General features: G+C 38.0%; 1 protein-coding gene across 2 annotated transcripts; it reads left to right on the top strand.

Moving 5' to 3' along the window:
- The first annotated feature begins 1,677 nt into the window (after positions 1–1,677).
- LOC103451499 (zinc finger protein MAGPIE-like) lies at positions 1,678–8,025 on the top strand. 2 transcript variants are annotated; one of them, XR_531689.4, is made up of 5 exons: positions 1,678–2,125; positions 2,514–2,910; positions 5,319–6,595; positions 7,069–7,096; positions 7,701–8,025. XR_531689.4 is itself a non-coding variant. In NM_001293957.1 (4 exon segments), coding segments are annotated over 3 exon segments (1,803 nt in total). In that variant the 5' UTR covers positions 1,740–1,962; the 3' UTR covers positions 6,562–6,595; positions 7,701–7,970.
- The last annotated feature ends 7,669 nt before the right edge of the window (positions 8,026–15,694 follow it).

Raw genomic sequence — 15,694 nt, 5'->3', positions numbered from 1 at the left:
GATAATTTTTTTAAATCAATATAAATAGAATCCAATTATTAACCGAAATATCATTTAGTTTGTAAAATATGATCTAAAAAGAAAAACTATTCCAATCACTTATCAAATTCTACAAATAAAGCAAAATTTGCACTCTATTACATATATATCAACCTTCAAAATCAGAGAAGTGACTCACATCACTTTAATTTAATAATTACCTCATCATTTTTTGTTTTACTTTGATTTAATTATTGTACAATCTACATGACTGAAAGTAATTGTCCCAAAGCTTGGGCTTGGGAAATGACAGGGTTCATAACGATGATCGCAATTTATCATTAGTGGTGTAAAAATAGATTTTCCCAGGTAATTGTTTATCGATAGTGGTTGGATTAGGTCTTTTCTTAATCGTTCTTAGTCTTTTAATTATAATTTTGCGAATGTAATTATAAAAGGACTAAAACAACCTTTCATGGTCCCCATTATGTCTGCCAGTTGGAGGAGAATCAACAAAAAAATTTAGTTATGACGAGAATACGGATGTTATATCACGTGTTTTTGTGTAAATAGTGAGAAAATTTATTTTTTAAGTTATTAACTCTTTAACACATATATCTAACCATTTATATAACATGTGGTGTACCACCATGTGTAACTGTCACACTAAAAAATCTCTCGAGAATCAGTTGCATGTAACTGAAACTAGACCTAGTAGGCGTTGTGACCGAGAGAAAGAGAGAGAGAGCTCAAGTGACAATATTAGTCTGCTATAGCTTATACTGAATTTCAGCAACACAGCCTAATCTCAAACTACCTTAATCAGGTTGCTACTTTTCTTTCTGGGAATTGTTTCTTAATTATGCATTTGAAAATTTGTTTATTATTCAACTAATTCTCTTGAGAAGCAAGTGGTGGAGTAGGTCATTCTTTTTCATCTCCCTGCGTTCTGGAATCAAATATTTTCATTTTCGTAGTTTAGATGAATTTTCAAGAGGTCGCACTTGGTGCGATGGCAAGTGCCTTCGCCCATGAGCGGTAGGTCTCGGGTTCGAGACTTGGGAGCCCCCTCTCCATAAATGGGGGTAAGGCTAGCCGACATTCACCTCTCCCAAACCCTGCGTAAAGCGGGAGCCTTGTGCACTGGGTACGACATTTTTTAGATGAATTTTGTTGTCATTTCTCACACTAAATCTCTTGAAAATGTATATATATCCATTTATTTGGTGTTAGGTTTTCATTTTCTCTGTTTTTCTTGTAATTAAAATTTTTACAGTGAGGTCCACTTGGGACAGGGGTGATGAAGGATAGCTTGTCTGGACTTGAGTAGGAAGATACGAAAGAGAGAGAGAGAGAGAGAGAGAGAGAGAGAGAGAGAGAGAGAGAGAGAGAGGTGTAGCTAGCTGCTTCATGCTGCTCTCACGCACCATACCATGTCGTGATGTGGGTATCGATTGGGTCCACCGACCTGTAGGTCTCACCTTCTCTCTCTCTACGTCGCTCTCTCTCTCTTCTCCCTGTCAATTAATTTTCAATTTTTGCATTTTATTTAAGGGAGGAAAAATTCTGAGAAATTCTGGAAAAAAGAAACTGTGAAAAAAATGACAATAATTTTTTGTTTTTAAAGATGCTGTGTATATGTGTTACTGTATGTGCATGACACCAAATCATAAAACCGTAACAGCATCACTTTTCCTCAGAACATTTTCATTTAAAACAAGAGAAAAAAACTAGCAGAAGAAGAGAGAGAGCATCAAATGCTTTAGTTATGGAGTTGATTCCTTTTACTTTCTCTTCAACTCCCTTTATTAATATTTTCATCCTTTCAAGTTTTCCTTTCTCTTCATTTGTTATTTGGGATGGAGAAGGACTCATAAGTTGGTTGTGGGGTTTTGCTGGTTTCTAGCTAGAATATTTCAGATTGCTCTGGAAAATTGAAAGGGAAGAAATTAAGCGAAGAAGAAGAAGATTGATCAGAAACAGATGGCTGCGTCTTCTTCATCGGGCGCACCGCTTTTCGGAATTAGAGAAGAAGATCAAAACCAGAAGATGAGGCAACAACATTCCTCCACAACACCAACGTCATCCACAGCTGCACCAGCTGCTCCACCTCAGAAGAAAAGGAGAAACCAACCTGGAACACCAAGCAAGTATCCAACAATTGATTTTCTTCTCTTTTCTAGCTACCTGTGGGCACGACTCTAAAATCTTCACATTAGTTAGGATCTGCCTAACTAGCTATCCAACACAAAAAGCAAATTAAATTAAGAATATACATGGTTTAATTTATCTGAATTCCCCTTTTTTCTCTCACAGATCAGGAACCCTAAATTGGCAGAGGAATTAATTCAAATAGGAAAACACGTATATATAGATAGATATAAAAGTTTCTAATTAGTTGGATTGAAAAAATAAGTACGCAAGTTTACAAAATATGAAGTGTCTTGTAGGGTATATACAATTTTGTTGTTGTGATTAATAAAGTTATGAATTATCTAATTTGTTGTGGTTTGGCATTTTTCATGAGAGAACAGATCCAGAAGCAGAAGTGGTAGCACTATCTCCCAAGACCCTAATGGCAACAAACAGGTTCATATGTGAGGTGTGCAACAAAGGGTTCCAAAGGGAGCAGAACCTACAGCTTCACAGAAGAGGACACAACCTGCCTTGGAAGCTCAAGCAGAAGACTACAAAAGAACCCAAACGCAAAGTCTATCTCTGCCCGGAGCCCACATGCGTTCACCACGACCCCTCTCGGGCACTCGGCGACCTCACCGGCATCAAAAAGCACTACTTTAGAAAACACGGCGAGAAAAAATGGAAGTGCGAGAAGTGCTCGAAGAGGTACGCCGTCCAGTCCGATTGGAAGGCACATTCTAAGACTTGTGGCACTCGGGAATACAGATGTGACTGTGGCACTCTCTTCTCAAGGTGATTATTCATCAACTCAAAATCAACTTTTTATCTAGCTGGTTTTCCCATTAATCAATCATACGCATAATCATATAGCAAGTTACTTTAAATTCATGAGTTCTAATGTTCCTGGTACACACAAAAATTTCTTAGTCGAAACTTGAAACTTGACCTTTTTTGTTCAAGTTACTTAGATTCCTCGAGTCGTGACAAGAGAAGAAAAAAAAGTATGCGTTAATTTTTTTTAACCCTTATCCTGGCTAGCTGTGTTAATTTTCTTTTTCTTTTTCTTCTTCTTGTCAAATGTGTTTAGTTAATTTTAAAAATTTCTTTAGGGAAGAGGAAAATGGAAGAAAAACATGCTCCCACGTGAATAATCTGGAAACTGCCATGGTCGTGGTGGTTTCAGGATACATATATATGATTTATTCCCCAGTTGGAGCGCCCCATTTTTTTTTTTTTTTTTGAAGTAAAAAATGGCCATATATGGTCGTCGTACTAGTGCTTGATTTAATTTTTTTTACTTTGTTTCACCTTGGAAACAACGCCAGTTTCGGTGTTTAGCAAAAGCTTTTTCATATTCACGTGTTGCTATGCCAATTGCTTTGTAATGTAAGAGAAGAGGAGAAAGAAAGACGGTACTTGTCCTGTGAGTGTGGTTGTTCTCTTATGACTCGTCACACTGCTACTGTTCGTTTTCATCATAACGCTTCTCTCTCTCTCTCTCAAAACTGGTTTTGAGTTGGTTTCAGGAGTCAGTTCATGACCTTGCAGGAGTTTGAAGTTGTGGTCAAAATTTAGGGTTTATAGAATTGCACGCAGTGTCATAATTTGGGGATGATGAGACTAAAGAGGAGCAGTAATTGAGAATATTGAGTGGCTTTGGGGATAATTCTCAACTGGAAAAACAGACATTTGAATCATGAGTTTTCGTCCTAATTGAGCATAAGTCCTCAAATGGGGTTTTTGATAGATTTACTTTCATCACTTCCAATACATTCTCATGTTGCATTTATTGAACTGCCAGTTCTTGAAATGGAATTTCTTGGTTGTTAATTAATTAATTGCATTCAAACATTTCTTTTCCATTTTTCAGAAAAATTCACACTTACATCCCCTTAGGAAATTTTCGTTCATTTTGCTTGTGCAATTAATTCTGTTATGGTAGATTAGTGCGTGTAATTGTGAAAGTCATTAAATGTGTCCTCTCCTTCAAAACTGTAATCACAGTGCATTTTAGTTTGCAACAAGTTCTTAATTAGTCTTTGTTTTTTGAAGCCTTCAGAGTTCACACATTAGGGTTTTGATTTTTTTTTTTGTCAAACAATATATTTTGTTAGATTAGTCACCGACGGGGATCGAACTCCCACTGTCATGCAAGGGCTTTGAAATTTGATGTCCACCTTCAGTTTTATCTGCAACTGCAAATGACTACTTGTTGGTGTGATTAGATCGTCAAAATTCCAATTAAAATCAACAAATATATTACTAAATTGGGGAGCTCACTTATTGAACTGAACAATATGGTTTCGTTTTAAGGATAGAATTACATACAATTTTAATTTTCTGAAGCCTAATGGGGTGATTATAAGGGGTGGTTTGGGAGTGAGGTGCTTAAAAAAAAAGCACCAATGAAAAAAAGTTGTGAGGGTTTTAGGTGTTTGGTAAACTGAAAAAAAAAAAAGGGCTTATTTTGGAAGCTGTTGTGAGAATAAGTTGAAATCAAAGGAAAAAGCTGAAGCTGCTATTTGCAGCCTTGGAAAACTGGTTTTTTTTCAAAGCACACGGAGCTACAATGCTCTTTTAATGAAATGATCCACTATTAGATTGCATTTTTTTTTCCAAAATCACTTTTACAAAAAAGTTTACCAAACACTCTGCTGATTTATTTCACAGCCACTTATTCTCACAGCAGTTTTTTTTCAAAGCACAACAATACCAAACCAGCCCTAAGTGAAATCAAATTTGGAACATCGATTTCAAAGGTGAACGCTTTTAACCCATTCAGATATATATATATATATATATATATATATACACACATATATGTATGTATGTATGTATGTATGGAGGTTGTGTCATTCATTTTACTTACAATCAATTCAATTCTACCTTTTCTATTTATGTATCAAAAATATTATTCTTACAATTTATTTGAACCATCTTTAATATCATCTCTTTAATAAAGGTAGGAAGAGTTACATGTGTTGATGAGTTTTACCTCTATTAGAAAAATAATACAAATAATGATACAAATCGATGATAAGTGTAGCATACTCATTATGTATATAAATACAATGCGATGTCTTTCGTACATTTTCTAAGTTGATGTACTTTGTCACCAGAAAATGTTTCAACCTAGCTACCTAGTTGTACTGTTTTTTTATATTCACCATGAAATTAAAGATGATGTAGTGTGAGTACAGGCGCGACAGTTTTATCACGCATAGGGCATTCTGCGATGCCCTCGCTCAGGAAAGTGCAAGGCATCCACCCAGTTTGACCACCATTGGCAGCAGCTTATACGGAGGAGGAAGCCTCAGCAACACTGGCCTCGGCTTATCCCATCAAGTTGTGGGCCCTCCCCATCAACTGTCCTCACTCGACCACAGCAATCAACCTAGTGACATCCTAAGGCTTGGAGGATCTTCAGGTGCTGCTGCTGCCGATCGGGCCGGACAATTCGATCACCTCCTCTCATCCCCTTCAATGGGATCATCTTTCCGACCGGCTCAGTCGTCAGCAGCATCTTTCTTCATGACTGGAGCCTCTGATCATGACCAGTCCAACCAACAACAATACCATGACCAGGACAAGTCATTTCATGGACTCATGCAGTTTACACACCACTCGCCACATCAGCATCACTCCGGAGCCGGAACCAATCTTTTTAACGTACCTTTCGTTTCCAACAGTACTAATAGCAACAGTGCCAGCAACAGCAATTCACTAATTAGTCCCAACCATTTCAACACCAATGCAAACGGCAGCGCCACCGGAGGTGGCAATGAAGTCTCGAATAATCTCTTTGCCGGACACATAATGGGTGGCGGCGATCACATGAGCTCTGGAGTCCCTTCTCTCTATAGCAACAATGGCAATAGTCAGCAGCAGGCTATATCATCGCACATGTCCGCAACCGCGCTGCTTCAGAAGGCTGCTCAAATGGGATCCAACACTTCAAACAACAACACCACCTCGCTTCTCCGTAGCTTTGGAAGCTCCTCCTCGACCACTACAAAACCTGATAGGCCCGGGACCCTAGTTCCTTCCAGCTTAGGTAGGATGTTCGGAAGTGACCAAACCGACCAGAGCCACCTCCAAGACCTAATGAACTCGTTTGCTAGCGGAGGGGGAGGCTCATCGATTTTCGGAAACGCGGCGTTTGGTAGATATGATGCATCGGCAAATAGGGCAATTAACATGGAGGATGCAAAGTTGCAGCAGCATATAGGGTTGAACAATATTGGAGGAGGTTCGGATAGGTTAACGAGGGACTTTCTTGGGGTTGGACAAGTAGTGAGGAGCATGAGCGGTGGATTTTCTCATCAGAGATCAGAGCAGCAGCATGGTGGCATGGAGATGCTGAGCTCATTGGATTCAGAGAGCAATGCTGCAGCAGCTGCGCCGTCAACCCAATCTTTTGGAGGAGGCGGGAATTTTCAGTGAACAGAAAAGTACAGAGATGGTGAGAGAAATAGAGGTACGTGAAAATTAGTGACGATTGACCTAGGGCTAAAAATGATTATATTTTATAAAAAACTAATGAAAATTACTTGAAAATTTTGAATTTTAACTATAAAAATAAAATAAAGGATAAAGTGAATAGTATAATAATTGATTTTTTAGTGTAAAAATGTAATTTTTCGTTCAAGTAAACGATACCAAAAGTTTTTCGTTAATGATTTCTATATTTTATTTAAGGAGTTAGTTTTCTTCGGTAATTGTGTAATTTTTGTACACTGATACTACTGTTCACTGGCTTTTTTGTACTTAAAAAAAATAAAATTGAAGAAAAATGAAAAATGAAATTCTGACACAATGCCTTTGCATGGTTACATAAAATTGGGACCGTCAGGAGTGATATCCTGGAGGACACATTGGGTGTCTTGTCCTTTTGTTTTTATATAAACATGATTCTTCTACTCCTTTTTAACTTTTTAATTTGGATGGCAGAGAGAGTCACGAGTGCTGAACTTGTAAAGTAAGTGCATTGCATGAATGAGATAAGATAAATATCTTCTCTCAATAAAGATGCATTTTCCAAATTGTCTTCGATATTTACTCTTCACATGCCGGAATTATTTGTTTACTGTTAATCTATTTCATTATAACTTCCCCTTTGATTTACATATTTAAAATTTTTCCTTTTTGTTAAGATTCTTAAGAACATCTTTTATATATGATGAGAGTGACCTCCTTCCTATGTGTTGAATATTATTTTCTTGGTAAAATAACCTAAGTCGTTCCTTCGTTTCTTTCTTTTCACCGAGTACTTAAAAGTGTCGTTATCCCTAAGTTTATACTAAGAATTACAAGTAAAATGTTTTTAACTTTACATTTTGAATATATTAACTATTTCTTTATTTTCGATTGCTAGGAATTGAAGTGATTATACTAATTAAGTTGGTTAAGAATTGAAGTGATTATACTAATTAAGTTGGTTAGGTATGTGTCTATATATGGGACTTTTCTGCTTCACATTATCCATGACTATGCTTATTTCTTGTTAACAATGTAATTATATACCTTAATTATATGAAAATAGAGTTTTTACAATTATCATATAAATTTGGGTTTGTTTTCAGGGAATATAACTTGTTTCGGACTAAAGCCATATGCATCCTGAACACCGTGAAGCTCTGGCGATATGAGACCAAGGAGATCAGTGCAGATTAATTAATGGTGTTTGAGCTGTATATTTTTTTTTTCCTTTTTTTTTTTGTTCAAGCCTCAAAAGGTGTTTTGGGGGCCGGGAGTTTAATTTTCAAAGTCAATGAAGGCTTAGAACTTTTTCGTAGTTTAAATTTAAATGACTAGCTAGTGGACAGTTTGTTCTGTTTCATGTTTAACTGATGTTCCTTTATATATTAGCATTTCAATAAAATTGAAATCCATAGAAACTTTCGTGAAGTATTTTGACTGGACATGCAACCATGTCATAATTTATGTTGACATATATCGTCGAAACATATATACTCAGTATTGGCATTAAACATGATTTTTTATACCAAGCTAATAAGTCAAAACAAAGTATATTTGTTTAACTTGATATATTTTTATTTGTTTAACTTGATATATTTTTATCTTATATATGGCTATGGAAATAATATGGTTCTTCATTCTCCAACACATACATACATAGGGGCTGTAACATCCCACATCTCCCAGGGGAGTGATCCTTAAATATATATTCATATCCCTACCTAGCACGAGGTATTTTGGGAGCTCACTGGTTTTGGGTTCCGTAGGAACTCCGAAGTTAAGCGAGAAGGATGCCAGAGCACTCTCAGGATGGGTGACCCACTGGGAAGTTGCTCGTGAGTTCCCAAAAACAAAACCGTGAGGGAATGGTAAGCCCAAAGCGGACAATATTATGCTACAGTGATGGAGCGGGCCCGGGAAGTGGTCTGTCCCGGGCCGGGATGTGACAAATGATATCAGAGCCAATCCCTGGCCGGAAGTGTGCCGACGAGGACGTCGGGTCCCTAAGGGGGATGGATTGTAACATCCCACATCGCCCAGGGGAGTGATCCTTAAATGTATATTCACATCCTTACCTAGCACGAGGCCTTTTGGGAGCTCACTGGCTTCGTTTTCCGTAGGAACTCCGAAGTTAAGCGAGAAGGAGGTCAGAGCACTCCCAGGATGAGTGACCCACTGGGAAGTTGCTCGTGAGTTCCTAAAAACAAAATTGTGAGGGAATGGTAAGCCCAAAACGGACAATATTGTGCTACGGTGATGGAGCGGGCCTGGGAAGTGGTCCGTCCTAGGCCGGGATGTGACAGGGGTAGATCCATTCGATGATCTTAGGATCACCTAAAAGTCCGAAGAAGCGCCCCTAAGGACTTCCGCGGACCACCGAACAATCTGGGCAGGTGGAAGAGAGAAGACTACCATGGTTGTGCAAATGTTGTGCAATAAAAGCTTTGAACTAAGAAGAAAGATCTAATTTCAAACGTAGAGGAACACATAGAAGACCACCATGGCTTTGTTGTGTACTTGGACCTTGGTTCCAAAAGAATTTCTCTCTTCATTTCCCACATGATTTTTGTATTTTATATGTTAAATAATATACATAAAACAATAAACTCAAATTCTCAATGCAAGTATAGTTTTTTTGCATGTACATTGACGCTTATTTATATGATATATAATAAATTTACTTAAATCTACCTAGTCCGCTTGGGGTCATGTCTATGCCTTATCTAGGCTCATAGGTGTTTGGCCTCAGCTCGCCACCTGACTATAGCGCCTAGCGTACCTTGATTAGGACCACACGGATGTTAGAATCCTGGATCTACCACTACATACATACATACATGCAAGCTTACGTACATACATACAACCATTGTTTGAAAAATGGCGCTAGGCAGCCGCCTAGTCCTCCTTAGGCGTCCGCCTAGCCCGCCTAGCGCCCGTCTAGCCCACCTTGTTTTGACTAGGCACCTACTTAGGTTGTGACTTTCACTTAGACAGAAACTCAATAACTTTTATTTTACATTTTATTTTTGTTGGATGAGCACTCATTATATGCTTGTTCTTCATTTTTTCAATATGTTATAATACATTAATCTATATATCATTTTATTTTACAATTTATATATCTCAATACAAGTATGTATTGTTTTAAGTATAAATAAGCACTTATTTATATAATATATAATACATTTACTCAAATCCGCTTAGTGCGCCTAACTCACCTCCCGACTAGTGCCTAGTATCTTTTAGAACCTTGCATACAACTAGCAAAATAAAAAAATGAATTCTTAAGTTTGCCTTGATTTTGTTTGGAAGTCAAATTTTTTATGACACATGGCATCTTATTCGGGAAAAAAAGACTCTTGTGCATCGGCATCTTAAATGATGATAAAATGTTTGAATCGTAATTTGACCAAAAGCACATATATGTGAAAATGCCATAGGAATTATATCACGACCTAATTGAAAAGAAGACGACAATATATTTTTGGATAAGGGAAGAGGACAATAATTGTGTTTGTACATTTTCGTGCCTCTTCGTGCCTCTTAAAGTTTAAGAATACTTCAGTAGCTGCGTTCTGGACGACTACAGGAAAATGCATGATTTGTATATTACCAAAGATTAACTATATATTGTTCATAATATTGGATTTGACGTGTGCCTTGTGAGAGGTATCAGCAAAATTTTGCACGCGGTTACAAATAAAGTTCACACTCATTTGTACAAATTAGATACTATCAACATCTTATACAAGTGCTGTGGCAGTAGTTGTTGATTATTGACTCAAACATGTAGTCAAAGTCCAAATCTTTGGGCTACTTTTGTGTCAAAATTGTTGGATGGCATGCTACATGTGGGAAACCAAAATTGGATGCACTTATGCCTAATTCTTTTTGACTTGATGTTAGGCCTTTGGCCATTGATGTCTTTGAGAAGCTTTTCTTTGGCTATAAAAGGAGAGCAAGGTGTAGCTCATAAGCATGGAGAAGTAGAGGAGAACAAGGAAGAGAGAAAAATAGCAAGAAGCCATTCGGCATAGAGAAGAATTTTCTCAAATTGTCTTGCTTTGTATTTTTGGTTTTCTCTTCATATTGTAAGTGTGAGAGCTTGAGTTATTTGGGTCTTTGGGAAATTGAGTGATAAACACTATTGTATGTTCTCATTGATTATAGTGGAATACTCTGTTGTCTCCAAACTGGATGTAGGCATTGCCGAACCAGTATAAATCTTGGTGTTCTTGTTGATAGTGGTTTTATTCTGTTCTGTCTTACTATTCACTTACAGTTGAATGCCGCTTCCGCACAACAAGTGGTATCAGAGCCCAGTTTCGTGAATAGTGTTGGTGCTACAGTTCTGTGAACAGTGAACTGCTACAGTATCTGTGAACAGTATTGTACATGTGAACAGTACCGTATTTGTGAACAGTGCCGAGTAGATGGCTGGAGATAAAGACGAATCTGTAAAGAAGGGGTCAACATCGTCTTTGTCTACATCCAATAGACATCCAACCACTACTACAAGGTTAGAGGTTGATAAATTCAATGGCTCTAATAATTTTGGTATGTGGCAATGTGAAGTTATGGATGTGTTGTATCAACAAGAGTTGGATATGGTTCTGGAAGATAAACCAGAAGATATTAATGACAAGCAGTGGACGCGAATTAATCTTCATGCTTGTGCTGCTATTCGATCATTCCTTGATAAGGAGTTGAAATACCCGTATATGAAGGAAACTTCTGCTAAGGAGTTATGGACGAAATTGGAGGATAAGTATATGACCAAGAGCGCAGAAAACCGTCTCTTCTTGAAGAAGCGACTCTTCCGATTTCAGTATCGTCCAGGTATCTCTATGCACGAACACCTCAATGATTATAATAAAATACTTGTTGATTTAGCAAACCTTGATGTGAAAATTCCTGACGAGGACAAGGCACTATGTTTGTTAAATTCATTGCCTGATGATTATGATCATTTGACAACTACTCTGTTGTATGGAAAATCCGAGGTGAAACTTGATGAGGTGTCTGCGGCATTGGTGAATCATGAGTGTCGTAAGAAGGAACTGAAGACTCACAATTCACAAACCGAGGCATTTGTTGCAAGGGGTCGAACAGAGGAAAGAAAATCTGGGAAGCGGGGAAAATCTCGTTCAAAGTCACGAGGGAAGTTTCCTGCTAAAGATGAATGTGCTTTTTGTCGCCAAAAGGGTCATTGGAAGAAAGACTGCCCCAAATTGAAGAACAAAGAGAAGGAGAAAGCAGGTTTTAAAGCAAATATTGCAAAATCTGAAGATGATGATGATTTCGAGTTTGCTTTGGCTAGTTCATATGCTGATGGTCACTCAAATGAGTGGATTTTGGATTCAGGTTGCACCTATCATATGTGTCCCATTCGGGAATGGTTTTCTAATTTCGAGGAGCTGGATGGTGGAGTTGTTTTGATGGGTAATAATAATGCCTGCAAAACACAAGGGATAGGCAAAATCTGTTTGAAGATGCATGATGGAACAGTCAGAGAATTAAGTGATGTTCGGTATGTACCGGATATGAAGAAAAATCTCATCTCACTGGGTGCATTGGAATCCAAGGGTCTCAAGATCACCATGGAGGGTGGAGTTCTTAAAGCTGTGTACGGGGCACTGGTGGTGATGAAAGGTACAAGACGAAATAACTTGTATTTCTTGCAGGGGAGTACAGTTATTGGTGGAGCAGCTGTCACCGAAGCTGCTGACGCAGATAGCACAGACACCACGAGGTTATGGCATATGCGTCTTGGGCATGCTGGTGAAAAAGCGTTGCAAGGATTGGTGAAGCAAAGCTTATTGAAAGGTGCAAAGGCATGCAAATTGGAATTCTGTGAGCATTGTGTGTTGGGTAAGCAAACTAGAGTAAAATTTGGCACTGCTATTCACCACACTAAAGGCATTCTTGATTATGTTCACACTGATGTTTGGGGACCTTCCAAGAATGCATCTTGGGGAGGTAGCCATTATTTTGTCTCCTTTGTTGATGACTTCTCTAGAAGAATATGGGTGTACACCATGAAGCGTAAAGATGAAGTCTTGAAGATATTCCTGAAGTGGAAAAAGATGATTGAAATGCAAAGCGGTCGAAAGATCAAGACTCTCAGATCAGACAATGGGGGTGAATATAAGTCTGATCATTTCTTGAAAGTTTGTCAAGATGAGGGTATTGTGAGGCACTTCACGGTTAGGGAGACACCGCAACAGAATGGGGTGGCGGAGCGCATGAACCGTACTTTACTTGAGAAAGTTCGGTGTATGTTGTCTAATGCTGGATTAGGCAAGGCATTTTGGGCTGAGGCAATTACTTATGCAAGCCATCTCATTAATCGATTGCCAGCTGTTGCGAACGAGGGCAAAACGCCCATGGAGGTATGGTCTGGTAAACCTTGTACTGATTACAAGTTTTTACACATATTTGGTTGTCCTGCTTACTATCATGTCAGAGAAGGCAAGTTGGATCCAAGAGCAAAGAAAGCTCTATTTATGGGCTTTAGCACTGGCGTGAAGGGATACCGACTTTGGTGTCCAGATGAGAAGAAATTTGTTGTAAGCAGAGATGTGACTTTTGATGAGGCTGCTATGGTTAATAAGAACAAGCATGAAGGCGAAACTGAAGCGACCGAGACCATGAGTAGCTCAAAGCAGGTGGAGTTACTGAAGACTCCAGTTGTTCCAGTAAGGTCTGATGTTTCAAACACTAGTCCTACAGTTAATTCTGATGATGAGGACGAGGATGATGAAGAGGAGGCACCTACCCAAGAGCCTCCACAGCAACAAGACTATATTGCAACCAGAAGATCGAGAAGGGAAATCCGAAAGCCTGCTCGATTTACTGATATTGTGGCATATGCACTTCCCGTTATTGAAGATGATATTCCATCCGCCTACAAAGAAGCTGTCATGAGTTCAGAGTGCGAGTTGTGGAAGAAATCTATGGATGAGGAGATGAAATCTCTTCATAAAAATGAGACTTGGAAGCTGGTTCAGTTACCAAAGGGGAAGAAAGCAATTGGTTGTAAATGGGTGTATGCCAAAAAGATGGAATCTTTGGGAAAAGACAATGTAAGATTCAAAGCCAGATTGGTAGCTAAAGGCTACGCTCAGAAGGAAGGCATTGACTACAATGAGGTATTTTCTCCTGTAGTAAAACATTCTTCTATTCGTATTTTGTTGGCTTTGGTTGTGCAGTTTGACCTTGAGTTAGCCCAACTTGATGTCAAGACTGCGTTCTTACATGGTGATTTGGAGGGAGATATTCTTCTTCAGAAGATTGGGACCGCTGACAATCCTGCGGATATGTTAACGAAGCCAGTTTCGTTGCACAAGTTTAAGCACTGCTTAGACTTGATTGGCGTTTGTAAAATTTGTTGATTGCCCCATGGGGGATTGGGAGATGACTATTTGGAGTTCTACTTAGAGGGTTTGAGTCAAGGTGGAGATTGTTGATTATTGACTCAAACATGTAGTCAAAGTCCAAATCTTTGGGCTACTTTTGTGTCAAAATTGTTGGATGGCATGCTACATGTGGGAAACCAAAATTGGATGCACTTATGCCTAATTCTTTTTGACTTGATGTTAGGCCTTTGGCCATTGATGTCTTTGAGAAGCTTTTCTTTGGCTATAAAAGGAGAGCAAGGTGTAGCTCATAAGCATGGAGAAGTAGAGGAGAACAAGGAAGAGAGAAAAATAGCAAGAAGCCATTCGGCATAGAGAAGAATTTTCTCAAATTGTCTTGCTTTGTATTTTTGGTTTTCTCTTCATATTGTAAGTGTGAGAGCTTGGGTTATTTGGGTCTTTGGGAAATTGAGTGATAAACACTATTGTATGTTCTCATTGATTATAGTGGAATACTCTGTTGTCTCCAAACTGGATGTAGGCATTGCCGAACCAGTATAAATCTTGGTGTTCTTGTTGATAGTGGTTTTATTCTGTTCTGTCTTACTATTCACTTACAGTTGAATGCCGCTTCCGCACAACAGTAGTACTAGCGCAAATATATAAGAGCGCTCAAATTTTAATTAGCGACACATATTTCTTATAATCTAAACTGATGACTATTTAGGTTATATATCATTGACAAACCAATACCACAAAAATTCAATGAAATTGGAAATCGATTAGTTATCTGACTGTAAACTGATAAATAGAGAAACACAATGTTGTCCACAAACAACGAAATATTCACAACAATAATTAAAAAGTAAAACAATTTCCGATTTGAGTGAATTTTTACAATAACGATTTATGAACGGTGACTTAAAACAATGAACAATTCAAATCATGAACTTACTTTGTAGAGCCAAGCCACACTAATAGTTAGTGCAATGTTAAATTATTAAATGATTATTGCTTGATGTCTATATATATATGGAGAGAGAGAGAGAGAGAGAGAGAGAGAGAGAGAGAGAGAGATGTAGTCAATTCTTTGTATTAATAAGATACAAGTTTTGAAGCCTAATCCCACCCTCATGGACTCAACGTAGGGTGGAAAGAAATACAGAGATCGACAAGATTGTATTATTTCTTTTTGTATATACACATAAAAACATAAATCCACGGAACTCTGTTGACATCTGCGTTGAAACATGTATGTTTCTCTCTTCTCTTATTTTCATTTGGTTGACTCTGATCAATTCTTAATTAATATATGGCATAAGTTCCATGAGAGTGTCCAAAGTTGTATCCAATTGTCTCCTACTACTATGAAGGCCGGGAATTGTGTGATTATTTTTTTTCGCACACTTTCAACGCGTCTTTCCCTCGAGAGGTACAAGTTTGCACCACTATTAACCACAATTAGTATTACTGTTGTCTTCAACTTAACAATATTATGTCTAATATATTAAGATGAGGGAGGCTCAATGAACCTATTCAATTTCGGGTTTTATGTTTAGGAAATTAATAGAAACCCCATGTAAGAACAATTTTTCTTCATTCACCACCTAATTTCCATTTATTTTCCGGTTCTTAATTTGAAATTTTGGCATCCAATATAGTGTTGATAAATACCCAAATAAAATACATAGGTACCTTAAAAAAATACACAAGTCTGAAAAATTTGAGTAGAAACACTA

Source organism: Malus domestica, chromosome 13 (genome assembly GCF_042453785.1).
Source record: "Malus domestica chromosome 13, GDT2T_hap1".
Taxonomy (NCBI): Eukaryota; Viridiplantae; Streptophyta; class Magnoliopsida; order Rosales; family Rosaceae; genus Malus; species Malus domestica.
This window is presented reverse-complemented; position numbering and strand designations above follow the sequence as displayed.